Here is a 12,222-nt window from a genome sequence, read left to right on the forward strand (position 1 = left end):
CTCCACATAGTCGGGAGGGGGAGAATTGTTGGGTTTTTGAGTTTTCCCTTCCTATGTGGAATTGGATTAATAAAACCCAATCCAATTTGAACCAAGCCACTTTTGTCCTAAAATCCTCTATATATAAGATCAACTTAGGTCTTATTTTAATAACACAAGAGTGAATTCATAACAACCATATAGAGAGAAAAGAGCAGATTATCGTCCAGGAATTTTTGCTACAGCAATCCGCTTCAAACAGAGATTTCCGATTCGTTAACCGTTGGATCGTTCTAAAATTTGAACTGGAGGTTCTCAAGATCCGCGTCTTCGGTTTCAACGGTGGAGATTGGATTTTGTGGTCTTTAGCTCCAGTTTTTGAGTACGAACAGTAGCTCATTTTTGGGGTGATTTCTCTCCTTTCGACACTAGTTTTAGTGTTATCTTTTATGTATTGTTGCTCCGCCTTTGGCGTTGATATTTTAGCCATTTGGAGAACAATATTGTAACTCTTGTTGATTATAATGGAGCTTTTGTGGGCCGGAGGTCCCGTGGATATTTTCTCTTCACCTTGAAGGGGTTTTACCATGTAACACTTGCATTGACTTATTTTTGCTTGCTTTGCTATTTTATTGTTGGTATAGTTGCTGTAATGATTTTCATTTGTGCTAGTGTTTATTGTCTTCTCTTGGTTCAAATAGTGTGGAAAGTTTTGACTTGGGTATTTCTTCCACTGTTACCTCGTCGTGCAATTTGGTTATTACTTTTTTTTTCCAACAGTCCCCTCCGCCATATAAACCAAAACTTGCATTACTAATCCCAGCAATACATCTTTCCGAAAAATATCATACGCTCAATGCATGTAATGGGCAAAGACAAAGAAATACAAAACGAACTCAATCATAAGTTTCCCTTTGGCACCAAATACCTGGAAGGGCATATGCTTACTAAATCAACGTCAAATATCATCCTTTTTTGTAATAAAAAGTTTACTCAATGCATTTTAAAACTTTTTTTTGCCCGGATTGCCCTTCATTTGGGATGGTCTTTAAGTTTTAGCCCTCGCCTAACACCCCGAGGTTGTGGGTTTGAACCCCAGCTCAGTTAAAAAAAAAAAAGATATCGCAAGGCAGAATTTTGCAAATCTGCCCAACGAAATGCTGCCTTCCGGAAGGGTAAAATTTAAAGACCACCATTTAAGACCACCCCCAGCGAAGGACAATCCTACAAATTGCTCATTTGAAAACAAAATGTAACCTATTATGACCTATAACTATTAAGGGTACTATTACCAAAAATTGGGCCTCCAACGTTTTTAGGCCTAAATCAGGTACTTTACGTGTTTCACCCTCTGGCTGCCCTGATAACGGGTCCGCCCCTGCCCTTTTCAAGTTGAATACGTTTTGAATAACAGTATAAAAGTTCTAATTTGTTTAACACTGACAGACCTTTGTCAATTCATTTGCAAGAAGAATCCAATTAACAATCTTTCAGCTGCTGAAGATTGTCAGACACAAGAAATAAAAACTCCTATTGCATTTAAACCAATAATTTGGATTTCATAACTCTTAGTTGAGCTGATAGCAGGATCGATTTCTTGTCCGAGGTTCAAAATATTAAAAGACACGAACAACTTGCAAATATTCAGCACACATACCTGGTTACTTTACAATTATAGCTATTAAAAATGGAACAACAAATGTTGTAAAGCATAACTGAATGATCACCGGGTAAATCAACCGCCCAAATATTCCATCTGGTCAGACATAAGTGGCCGAGATGAAGCACCCGATGCTATTTCTCACGAGCATTCATATCTGAAACCCAGAATCATACAAAGTTTGAAAAAATCAATCAGCTAAACACATTCTATAGCATAGCTAGGTTAACAAGTACTAGTAACTGCATTCTTAAAGTTACTAACAAAAGATGCCTATTGGGAAAATTGCTAGAGTATAAAGACGCAAAACATGAAACTTGTCATTTCGTTGTGTATGAACATCGGAAGAAATAATGCACCAGACAGAGTGCATCATTTTCATGTACCCTCAAGATTTGGGGGGTAGTTGAGGACATTGGAGCAACAACGAAAAATAAGATGACTATGCATCATATTATGTACGCGAGTCATGTTCAGAAATTCCCTCTTGTTCATGTGTGAACGTATTTTATTTTGTGCAGGTGAACACTTTCACTTCTCTTTTCTTGTATTTATTCGTTCTTTTTATATTGGCTACTATATATCTTCAAGAAGCCGTATACAACGGTACAGGCACAAGATGACCTCCTAACTATTTGAGTAGATCTAATATTTTGGACCAAGTTAGAATAGGAAAAAATAGACCAGAGAAATTACACAAAAAGCCAGAGAGAAAATAACTGTTTTAACTTAAAAATACTTAAGAGATAATGGCCTAGTGTAAATTCGCTCATTGTGGTCTGAACTGATGTGACTCTGATGTTTCTCAGTTGAGGAGTTTTCTACACCTAAACACATATCTACAGACATTATCATGTGGCCATCATTCTCAAAAGTACAAACAATTCAAATACAATAAAAAGCTTAACTAATGCCATTAACCAAAATATGACGCTTAATTCCTCTTTTCACAATTTCTGAAATTATTCATAATATGTGCAACATAGGCCAAGGTATTACCAAAATGATACTCAATTTTTATTTTTATTTTTAACAATGATTGAGTAAAATCTCATTAACATAAGCTCTGAGATTTAGATTTGATGAACCATTTTCCTTCATAGCTTCCTTAGCCAAATCCTTCCATTTCTTGGCATTCTTCTTAAGCTCGTCCCTTTTCTCTCCATCTTCCATCACGATCTCTATACACCTCTTGAACTCATCTCGTTCCACGATACCGTCTTTATTGGCATTCACTCTGACCCCAGTCTTCCAAACATCTTGAACGAGCTTAGCATTGCAACCTTGATCGGTCCAGAGCGGACACGCCACAACCGGCACTCCAGAACACACGCTCTCCAAAGTCGAATTCCATCCACAGTGAGTCAAGAAACAGCCTAAAGAAAGGTGCTGTAACACTTCCACCTGTGAACACCAACGCACAATTTTCCCATGTTTTTCTAATTCCTCTTTACAAGTCAAATTTTCCTCTGGATTTTCCCCATTTTGCCCTTCTCTAATCACCCACAAAAATGGCCTTCCATATTTTACTAATCCTTGAGCTATCTCCTCCATCAATTGGCTTGATATTTCAGAGTAACTACCAAATGCTATGTAAATAACTGAATCTTTAGTCCTTTTGTCCAACCACTCCATGTAATCTTCCGAACTTCGTATCAAATCAGCTCCAAATGACTTATCAAAAGGATCATTTTCATCAAGAAAAGCTGAAGGAATTGAAGGGCCAATTCCAACCATAGTTAAATTCTTCAAAGCCCTCAAAGCATCATGTTCCAAATCATCAAAAGTATTCACAAGTACTCTTGGATTTTCTTCACTGTTCAATAACTCAACTTGGTCTATGATAGATTTAACTGCCCAACCATAGGTAGAATTCACATCGCTGAGCACTAATGAGGGAAAATCACGAGGACTTAGCCGAGGCAATCCTGGAAGCTCGACTACTTGATCCTGAGAACAGTTCTTGAAATAATCAGCATAGTCAGTGAAGCAATAATAGTAAATGTCCAAGACCGTGGCCGGTTGGATCCAAAAAAATGTCGAGGGGACATTAATGCTCTTGGCCACTACACCGACCCATGCCATAATGGTCGTGTAGATAATACGCGTGAAAGGGTGGCCCTCGGCCACCCTGGATTTTATGATTTGAGTCACGAATTCAGACCCGTGACTCATCAGGGAAGAATAGAATGAATCGAACTCATTCATTGATCCTTTAAATTTTCCATCATAGCCATCAGAAAAGGGAGCAAAGCTTAATCCTTCTATATTTGGAAGCTTGGAGATTCGATTAAACGCTGATAGGCTAGTGGAAAAAGTGACTTTAACTCCTAAGTTAACTAATCTTTTGGCAAATTGAAGGGATGGATTTATATGACCTTGACCTGGAAATGTTACAAGAAGAACATGGCAATCATTCGTCAAGTTTTCCATAATTCTTTGGTGTTTATTAAGATAGAATTTTCTGGTAGTTTTTATGTACATTTGTATAAGGTTTTGGAGTTTGTTTATATATAAGAGAAAATTCTTGAAATGTGAACGATTCATGACGTTTGTGCTGACAACATGTACAGATCATATCTTCGATCTTTTCAAAGAAACGTAGGCCACCAATTCATGTAGGATAACAATTCTTGTTGAATAAAGCCAAAGAAATATGTCAAAATATGTCCTTTTAGACAAAGATAGCCATGAAAGGTTTTTTTAGATCATGCTCAATGTCTAGAATTTAAAAGGAAAAGAATACCAAAAGAGGAAGTGCATATCACTTAATATTTAAACGAAGATGGTGAAAAGATGGTGAAAGTTGAAACACTAGATAAAAACAATTACGTACAATAATTAAGTTATGTGTTTGAAATATTATAGCGTCGAAAAAAAAAATCACAAAGTGAGAGTGATCAAAATGGCGTCCGGACGAAACAACACACGAGAATCTAAAGGGTTTAGATTAACTTATTTTTCAACTATTTTTTAGATATTCTAAAATTCAAGAAATTAAATTCCTATCACTACCACCAAGGGATATGGTGAGATGAATGTGATCTCACTACTCTTAACTAGAAATCTATAGTTCGAACTTGAAAATAGAGAAATTTATAATAGGAAACGCTTCGGCGTTAATTGAGTCCTACGTGGCAGAATATGAATTAATCGAATCAGTGAGTCCCAAATAACAAATGCATGGAAAGATGAACACAAAATTAAATCTCTCCGTTATTGTTACGTACCGTATTTTTATACATTGGGACAACCCGGATTAACTATGACAATTAAGGGCCAAGACTATTCCGGGATTTGACGCGGGACTTTTGACCATTTGATTTTATTTTGAGACATAAGTTGAATATGAAATTGATGGCATTAGACACTTAGGAAAAATTGGGACCACAATTCATAAAATTGGAATTTAAAAGTCTTGCACCAAAAGCCATGGTGGCCGTGTGGACTTGAAATGGTCCCACACATTGTGTGGCCAATTTTAATTGGTCCAACACATGTGTGGGCCATAAACAAAGGGAGATATTTGTGGATACAAAAAAAAAAAAAAAAAAACTAAGTCATCTTTCTCATTTCCCACTTCTACACTTAGAGAAAAATAACAAGACTTGGAGAGCCTCCACTCCCCCATGGTTCTCGGCCACAACCAAGAAAAATCAAGTCCCATTTTTGCCTCTCTAAAATTATTTCTTTGGTATAAACCCACTATTTGGAGGTCCCTAAGTAGCGTGGAAGTATTGTTTGGGTCATTCAACCACTCATTTTGTCCATTTGCAAACCCTAGCCTATTGGTGGATTGAAGAATAAAGGTGAGTTCTAATCTTGTTTTTGGAGTTATAAATGTTGTATGCATATTGTAGTATGCTAAAATGGATAAAAATCATGAAATATGGAATGTTGAAGTTGGGTCTTGTGTTGGGTGTGTTGACCGTGTGAAGTATATGTGTGTGGTGTGGTATTGGGTTGACGAATTAATTGCTTGTAGCATATTGATTGTCGTAGAGTGGAGAAGAGAATAAAAATCATCGATACATGTATATGTGTAGTGTAGCCGTGTATATAGCCTCCAAATGGTAGCAAAGAATGAATTAATATCGCTTAGCGTCGTAATGGTTGTTGTGATGATTTGTATGTTGGAAATGAGAGTTAAATGTCCCGAATTGATATAGTAAGCGTTGCGGACTGATTTGGAGAACTTTGTGCATTTAATGCAATCCTTATATATGAGAACCATTAACATATGAATATGTGTAGTGTGAATGAATGTGAGTCATAGATTATGCCGAATATCGCATTATTATCGCTTAAGCGCTTTCGTGTCGTCGTTACGAATTTTAGTTTGGAATTGAGCATTTAATGACTTAAGATTGATGTTGAGATTGTACGGGCTGATTTGAGGGTTATTGTGCGTTGATGTAATTTGTATATTTTATGAAAATGGTATCGTTATATTGTGAATTGTGATACAAAACATGAATTGAAAGTCGGAAGTGTGCCCAGTGGGCTGCTCACGGGTAGGGGCTGTTTTCGGCCAAAAATTTGGAGAAATTGTGGATTGTTGGAAATATTATGTGAATTTTTTTAGAATGTTCTTGAATGTTGTTAGTATGGGTTTGGGTTAATAATCGAATGTACGAACGATATTGTGGCTTGAAAGTAAGCCATTGAATTGAATAATTGGAAAGTTGTCGAATGGTGTAAAAGAGAGCTACTATTATTATTTTGCCTTTCGAATTGATTATCGATGTTGCTAGGTTGGTTATTGTGGTTGTTGTTGTTGATTTTGAGCGAGTTAAATTCTCGGGATGGCCTATTTATAGGGGAAATGCTGCCGAATTTTCTGTAGAATTTAATGTTAGTTGGAATAAATGGCTTAAGTGCCTATGTTTAATATTGGATATTCGTTGGCATATTTGTAGACCTTGGGGAGCCCGAGGTGTAGATTGGAATTTACTTTATATTGGCCATCTTGGAGTGCGTACGAGGTATGTAAAGCAACCTCCCTTTTTTTGGCATGTCTTAGTTTTACATAGGCTAGATTAGAGCCTTAAGGAAATTCCAAATCCGAAATCCGAGCATGATATGATCTATATATGTTCCTTGGCACTCTTATGTATGATTTGATGAAATATGAACCTTTATGTATTTGAAATAATCGCTTTCCGAACTTTGCGCAAAATGGTTTCACTTTAAAGAACTTCGAAATTTCTGAATGCCATACATTTCACATAAATGCTCGGATTACTCCAATATTTTTATAAAAGTTTGCATTATGTATGATACGTATGTTTTTCATAGGCGGGCCCGACTTGGGTAAATACCCGTCCGTGGGTCCCGCGACTTTCCTTTATGTAATTCAGAGAATCTTTGAAAGAATTTGGTATGATTATTATTCCGATTTCAAATATGATCATTTTACTTATGTTTGAATTTATGATAATGATTTTATGCATATGACTACTCACGACTCTACTCGTGCATTCTGTTATTCCTTTCGCCGAGTCCCGGGCCGGTTCTGTTGTCGTGCGCATTTTGATATACTCCGGAGTTATGCTGTGTTTATGGTTCACCGAGCTACTCGCAAAAGAGGGTCGGGTTCCACCTATATTTGGTGTTATGCTGTGTATGGCGTTATGTTGTGATGTGATATGTGACGGTGATACGGAGATTTGAAACTTTCTGGTGTTATGCTGTGTTATGGCGCCATCGACGGGTGGGCGACCATATTCTTCTGTACCCTATGCATTACTTACATATTTTTGAAAGTAAGCAAATTTTGATATGTTGGATTTGCACTTATGTTTGGTACTTCCATTTCGTTTATGTCTCAGATTTGCTTTCTGTATATTCTGCTTTGCATACTTAGTACATATTTCGTACTGACCCCCTTTCTTCGGGGGCTGCGTTTCATGCCCGCAGGTACAGACGCACAGTTTGGTGATCTACCCATTTAGGACACCCTATTCTGCTGTTTGGAGTGCTCTTCTCATTTCAGAGCACACATTTTGGTATATATTCGTTCGCCATGTATATATGTATTTGTTCAGGGGCACGGCGGGGCCCTGTCCCGCCATATGATTCGGTTTGTCTGTTTAGAGGTCTGTAGACGTATTTGTGGGTGTGTGTGCCTACTTCTGTACGGATGTGTTTGCATGACTCTATTCGTTATGGCAGCCTCGTCGGCGTGCATTTTGTATATGTTTGTTGCAGCCTTGTCGGCGTGCATTTGTATATGCGTTTTGGGCCGTTGTGCCATTTGACAGCCTTGTCGGCTTTTGACATATTTGATAGCCTTGCCGGCTTTTTGATATATGTGCATATGTTCGGCGATGTATATTCCGCCGCCTCTTCTGATTCTGATATAATGTTTTGTACGCGCAATCGCGCAAGATAATATTCGTTCTCAACTCTGTTTAAAAATGATGATTTAGTTTGTATGTCCGTTTGGGTGTCCAAGTAGGGCACCAGTCGCGGCCCACGGGGCTGGGTCGTGACAGAAGTGGTATCAGAGCGGTTTGTCCTTGGGATGTCTACAGGTCGTGCCTAGTAGAGTCTTGTTTATCAGTGTGTTGTGCACCACATCGATAAACAGGAGGCTACAGGGCATTTAGGATGTTTCCTTTCTTTGAATCTTAGATCGTGCGATAGAGCCAGCCGTAGGAAATGAATCTTTTTCTGCTAACCTTTAATTTCAGCTGAGGACGGTATCGACGTAAGAAAGTGACCGATGATATTGGAAGCTATACCGTACACAGGTAAGAAATGGTATGAAAGATGTATGTCGGGGAAGCTATTTGAAGTATGACGGAAATATAAAGTTGAAGATTGAAAAGAAAAATAAACAGGAAGATGTCACTGGTGCCGTTTGAGTTGGGCACGTGAGGTAAGTCTCGACATCTGTGTACATTTGTTTGCAATTGTTAGCCCTGTGTGGCTACGATATGATATATAAATACGTATATGTGTTGGCCCTGTGAGGCATGGTCGGTATTTCCTGTGTACAGGTTTTGGGATAGTAAGAAATACAGAGGAACCTCTGCCCAAATTTTGCCAGAAATATAAAGAGAGAAAATGAGATATAAGTTCTTAACATGTTTTGAAAGTCGATACCGATAGGGTGAATCTGTTATGTTGGATTAAAGTTAAGAGGTACCCTCTATGGCATTCGTAAGAAGCATTATCCTTGATTGGGAAATTTTATTCCGAGAAAGCATATATGAGTAGCAAATTCGTAATTTATCTAAATGAATCAGAATATGTTCCAACCACATGTTGCTTCAGAAAAGCTTATGTGAAAGGCAAAAATGTCCAACGATTAAGTTTCGATTCATTTGAAGAATACTAAATGTATAACAGGCAGTTGGGAATTGAATGATTCACTTACGACTCAAAAAAAAAAATATATATATATATACATATGTATAAATATGGAGGTAATTATGTGAATTAAGTACCAACGGATTTCGCGATGTTCGTCGGATTTTAGTGTTCTTTTGCTGGTGGTTGGAGAATGCCTTACAGTAATATTTTATCAGCCTTCATCGACTAATTGGAGATGGAATTTGTGGAATAAAAACTTAAATTTGTGGGCTGTTTAAAATTATATATGTATATGCATGAGGAGAAAAATATTGAGGATTTACAGGAGGCAACACGGTGACTATATAGTCAGAAAAGTAAAAGAATTCTCTCTAGATCGGGGTGGGACCCGCTACGAGAACGTTTTGAAAGTTGTTAAGACCCCGATTTGCCTTAAATTACGTGATAAAAGTCGTGCAGGGAAATTGATGCAATTATACCGGCCTTAACGTGTCTAAATGCATTAAAGTTGTAAGGTTAAGCGTGCCAGGGCCAGAGCAATTCTGGGATGGGTGACCCCCTGGGAAATGTACAAAAATTTTTGCAAATATGGACATAAGAGACAAATAGGAAATTTGGAGTAACCAAAAAGGAAATTAGAGTATGTGGAGTGATTAGAAACTTTATAAAGGTCGCGTGGGCTGAGACGGATTAGATTAGTGAAAAAGGGAGAAAGAGCAACGCAGCTCCAAAATTAGAATGAGTTTGAACAGATGATTGAAGACGCTTTGTAAAAGAAATGCTAGTGATATATATATATATATATATATATATATATATATATATATATATATATATATATGTATGTATGTATAGGACTCCCCATTTATGACTATGTCGATCGCTTAGTGAACCTTAATAGTCAGCGTTATAATATATGGGAGACATTAACAGAATAGAATTTATGAGACAAAGTGAAAGGTATGATACAGATGTTACGAGATAAACAGATATTGGTTTTGCTATGGGTTGAGATTGGAAGATGCTAATACGACGATATTTTGGAAGGAAAAGAGAATAATTGAGTGGAAGGTAAAGAGATCAAAGTGTTAGCAAAAGTGAACCGTAAGAAACGTAATTAAGCAGAGCTTCTAAAAGAGTCGACGGGCAAAGCACGAAATTACCTGCGAAAAACGAACTGGAATGTAATAATGCAGGGCAAAAGAAAAAAAAAACCTATGGCATGAAATGATGAATCATGCGAATATTAAGTAATTTGACTATCGAGAAAATAGAACGACGGATAAGGAACGGGTATGAAGGAAGGATATGATTATTAAAGGATAAATTGATATATTAATTAAATTATTCGAGTGCCAGCTATTAGATAAGATTTGTACTTTATGAATGAGAATTTCATCACTTCGTAATTTTGTTAATATCTCGTACGAAGGTAATCAAGTTATAGATTATAAAGGAAAAACATGGATACGGTATAAGCACAACCCCAAAAGAGGGGGAGCGGAGGAAAGTGAAGTAAAATAAGTAGAAATAGAAACAATTGACACAAAGAAGATTGAAGCGATCAAAAGTTGGCCTAGGTCTTCGACATAGACCGAAATACGCGGTTTTTGGGGATTAGCCAGGTATTACAGAAAAGTGGTGAAGGACTTTGCTTCTATTACGGCACTATTAACGAAGTTAACTCAGAAGGCCGTGAAATTTCAGTGAACCGGTACGTGTGAATGTAGTTTCCAGTACCGGAGGAAAAATTAATTTCAACTCCAGTCTAGCTCTTCCCGAAGGGCCAGCCGGGTATGTTACTTATTATGGTGCTTTTGGTATTGGGATAGATTATGAATTAGTGCAGCACAGTCAAGTTATGGCCTAAACTCCCCGGCAGTTCAAATCGCACGAAGGAAATTATCCCATACATAATTTGGAATTATCCGCGGCGATTCATGTTTTGAGAATGTGGCGGCATTACTTACATGGGGTCTACGCTGGTATTTATACAGACCATAAGAGCCCCAGTACATTTTTAAGCAAAAGGGAGCTAAATCTGCGGCATAAATGGCTTGAATTATTGAAAGATTATGATGTCGATATTCTATATCATCCCGTAAAAGCCAATGTGGTAGCTAATGCACTTAGCCGTAAGTCCATGGGTAGTTTGACTGATGTACAGTTTGATGAGAAAGAATTGGTTCGTGGAAATTTATCAGTTAGCTAGCCTTAGAGTCCGTTTGGTCGATTCTGGAGATATTGGGATTTTGTTCGAGAAGTTGCTGAATCGTCGATTATAGAAGAGGTAAAACAACATCAGTTTGAGGATCCTATACTTGTACAGTACAAAGATACGACCTTTGATAAAGAAAAGACTTAGTTTGAAATTTCATCTGAAAAGGATATTATTATACGGAGGCAGATTATGTGTACTTGACGTTGCAGGGCTGTGATGATCAATTATGGGCGAAGCACTTAATGTTCGACATTCTGTTCATTCTGAATCCACAAAAATGTATCATGATCTAAAATATTTATGCTGATGGGATGGTATGAAAAAGGGACACTGCAGAGTTCGCTGGCCAATGGCCAAATTGTCAGTAAGTCAAGATCGAGTATCAAGGGTCGGACAGGTTGCTTCAGGAATTAGAAACTTCAGTTTGGGAACGAGGAACGATTCGCATGAACTTCATTATAGGCTTACCGCGCACTCAACGCGGATACGATTCTATTCGGAGTATTGTTGATAGATTAATGAAATCAGCCCATTTTCTTCCAGGCAGGACTACTTGTTCGGCTGAAGGTTATGACAGAGTGTATATTAATGAGATAATAAGACTTCACGGGATTCCTATATCTATTATAACCGACTGAGGTGCTCAGTTTACGGCTAACTTCTGAAGATCGTCCCAGGAAGGACTGGAGACTCAGATGGGTCATAGCACAATATTTCATCCTCAGTCCGACGGACAGGCCGAGTGTGCTATTCAGATACCGGAAGATATGCTATGGGCCTGTGTTATTGATTTTAGAGGTTGTTGGGGTGATCATTGTCGCTAAGTGAATTTGTTTATAATAAAAATCGTTATCACTCCAGTATTCAGATGGCACCATATGAGGCTTTGTATGGCAGGAAAAGCAGATCTCCGATTGGTTGGTTTGACGTGAGTGAGATTCAGTTAATTGGTCCAGATGTGATCCAGCAAGCAGTCGATAAAGTGAAACTGATTCGAGAGCGACTATTAGCGGCCCCGAGTCGACAGAAATCTTATGCTGAT

At 37.8% G+C, this 12,222-nt stretch overlaps 1 protein-coding gene and 1 long non-coding RNA gene across 2 annotated transcripts; one reads left to right on the forward strand and one right to left on the reverse strand.

The window, feature by feature from the left end:
* Positions 1 to 2,529: 2,529 nt before the first annotated feature.
* On the reverse strand, positions 2,530 to 4,126 carry LOC132609041 (UDP-glycosyltransferase 75C1-like). Its single transcript, XM_060322867.1, has one exon. The coding sequence runs from the start codon at positions 4,121 to 4,123 to the stop codon at positions 2,669 to 2,671; it is 1,455 nt and encodes a 484-aa protein (XP_060178850.1). The 5' UTR covers positions 4,124 to 4,126; the 3' UTR covers positions 2,530 to 2,668.
* Positions 4,127 to 4,923: 797 nt separating this feature from the next.
* Positions 4,924 to 8,004, forward strand: LOC132611124 (uncharacterized). Its single transcript, XR_009571467.1, has 2 exons — positions 4,924 to 6,624; positions 7,559 to 8,004. It is a non-coding gene; the product is annotated as an uncharacterized LOC132611124 (long non-coding RNA).
* Positions 8,005 to 12,222: the final 4,218 nt, after the last annotated feature.

This window comes from Lycium barbarum, chromosome 9 (genome assembly GCF_019175385.1).
Source record: "Lycium barbarum isolate Lr01 chromosome 9, ASM1917538v2, whole genome shotgun sequence".
Lineage (NCBI taxonomy): Eukaryota > Viridiplantae > Streptophyta > Magnoliopsida > Solanales > Solanaceae > Lycium > Lycium barbarum.

Coding starts and splice junctions, on each gene's coding strand:
- LOC132609041 (XM_060322867.1), bottom strand. CDS start 4,123: ATGTACATAAAAACTACCAGAAAATTCTATCTTAATAAACACCAAAGA.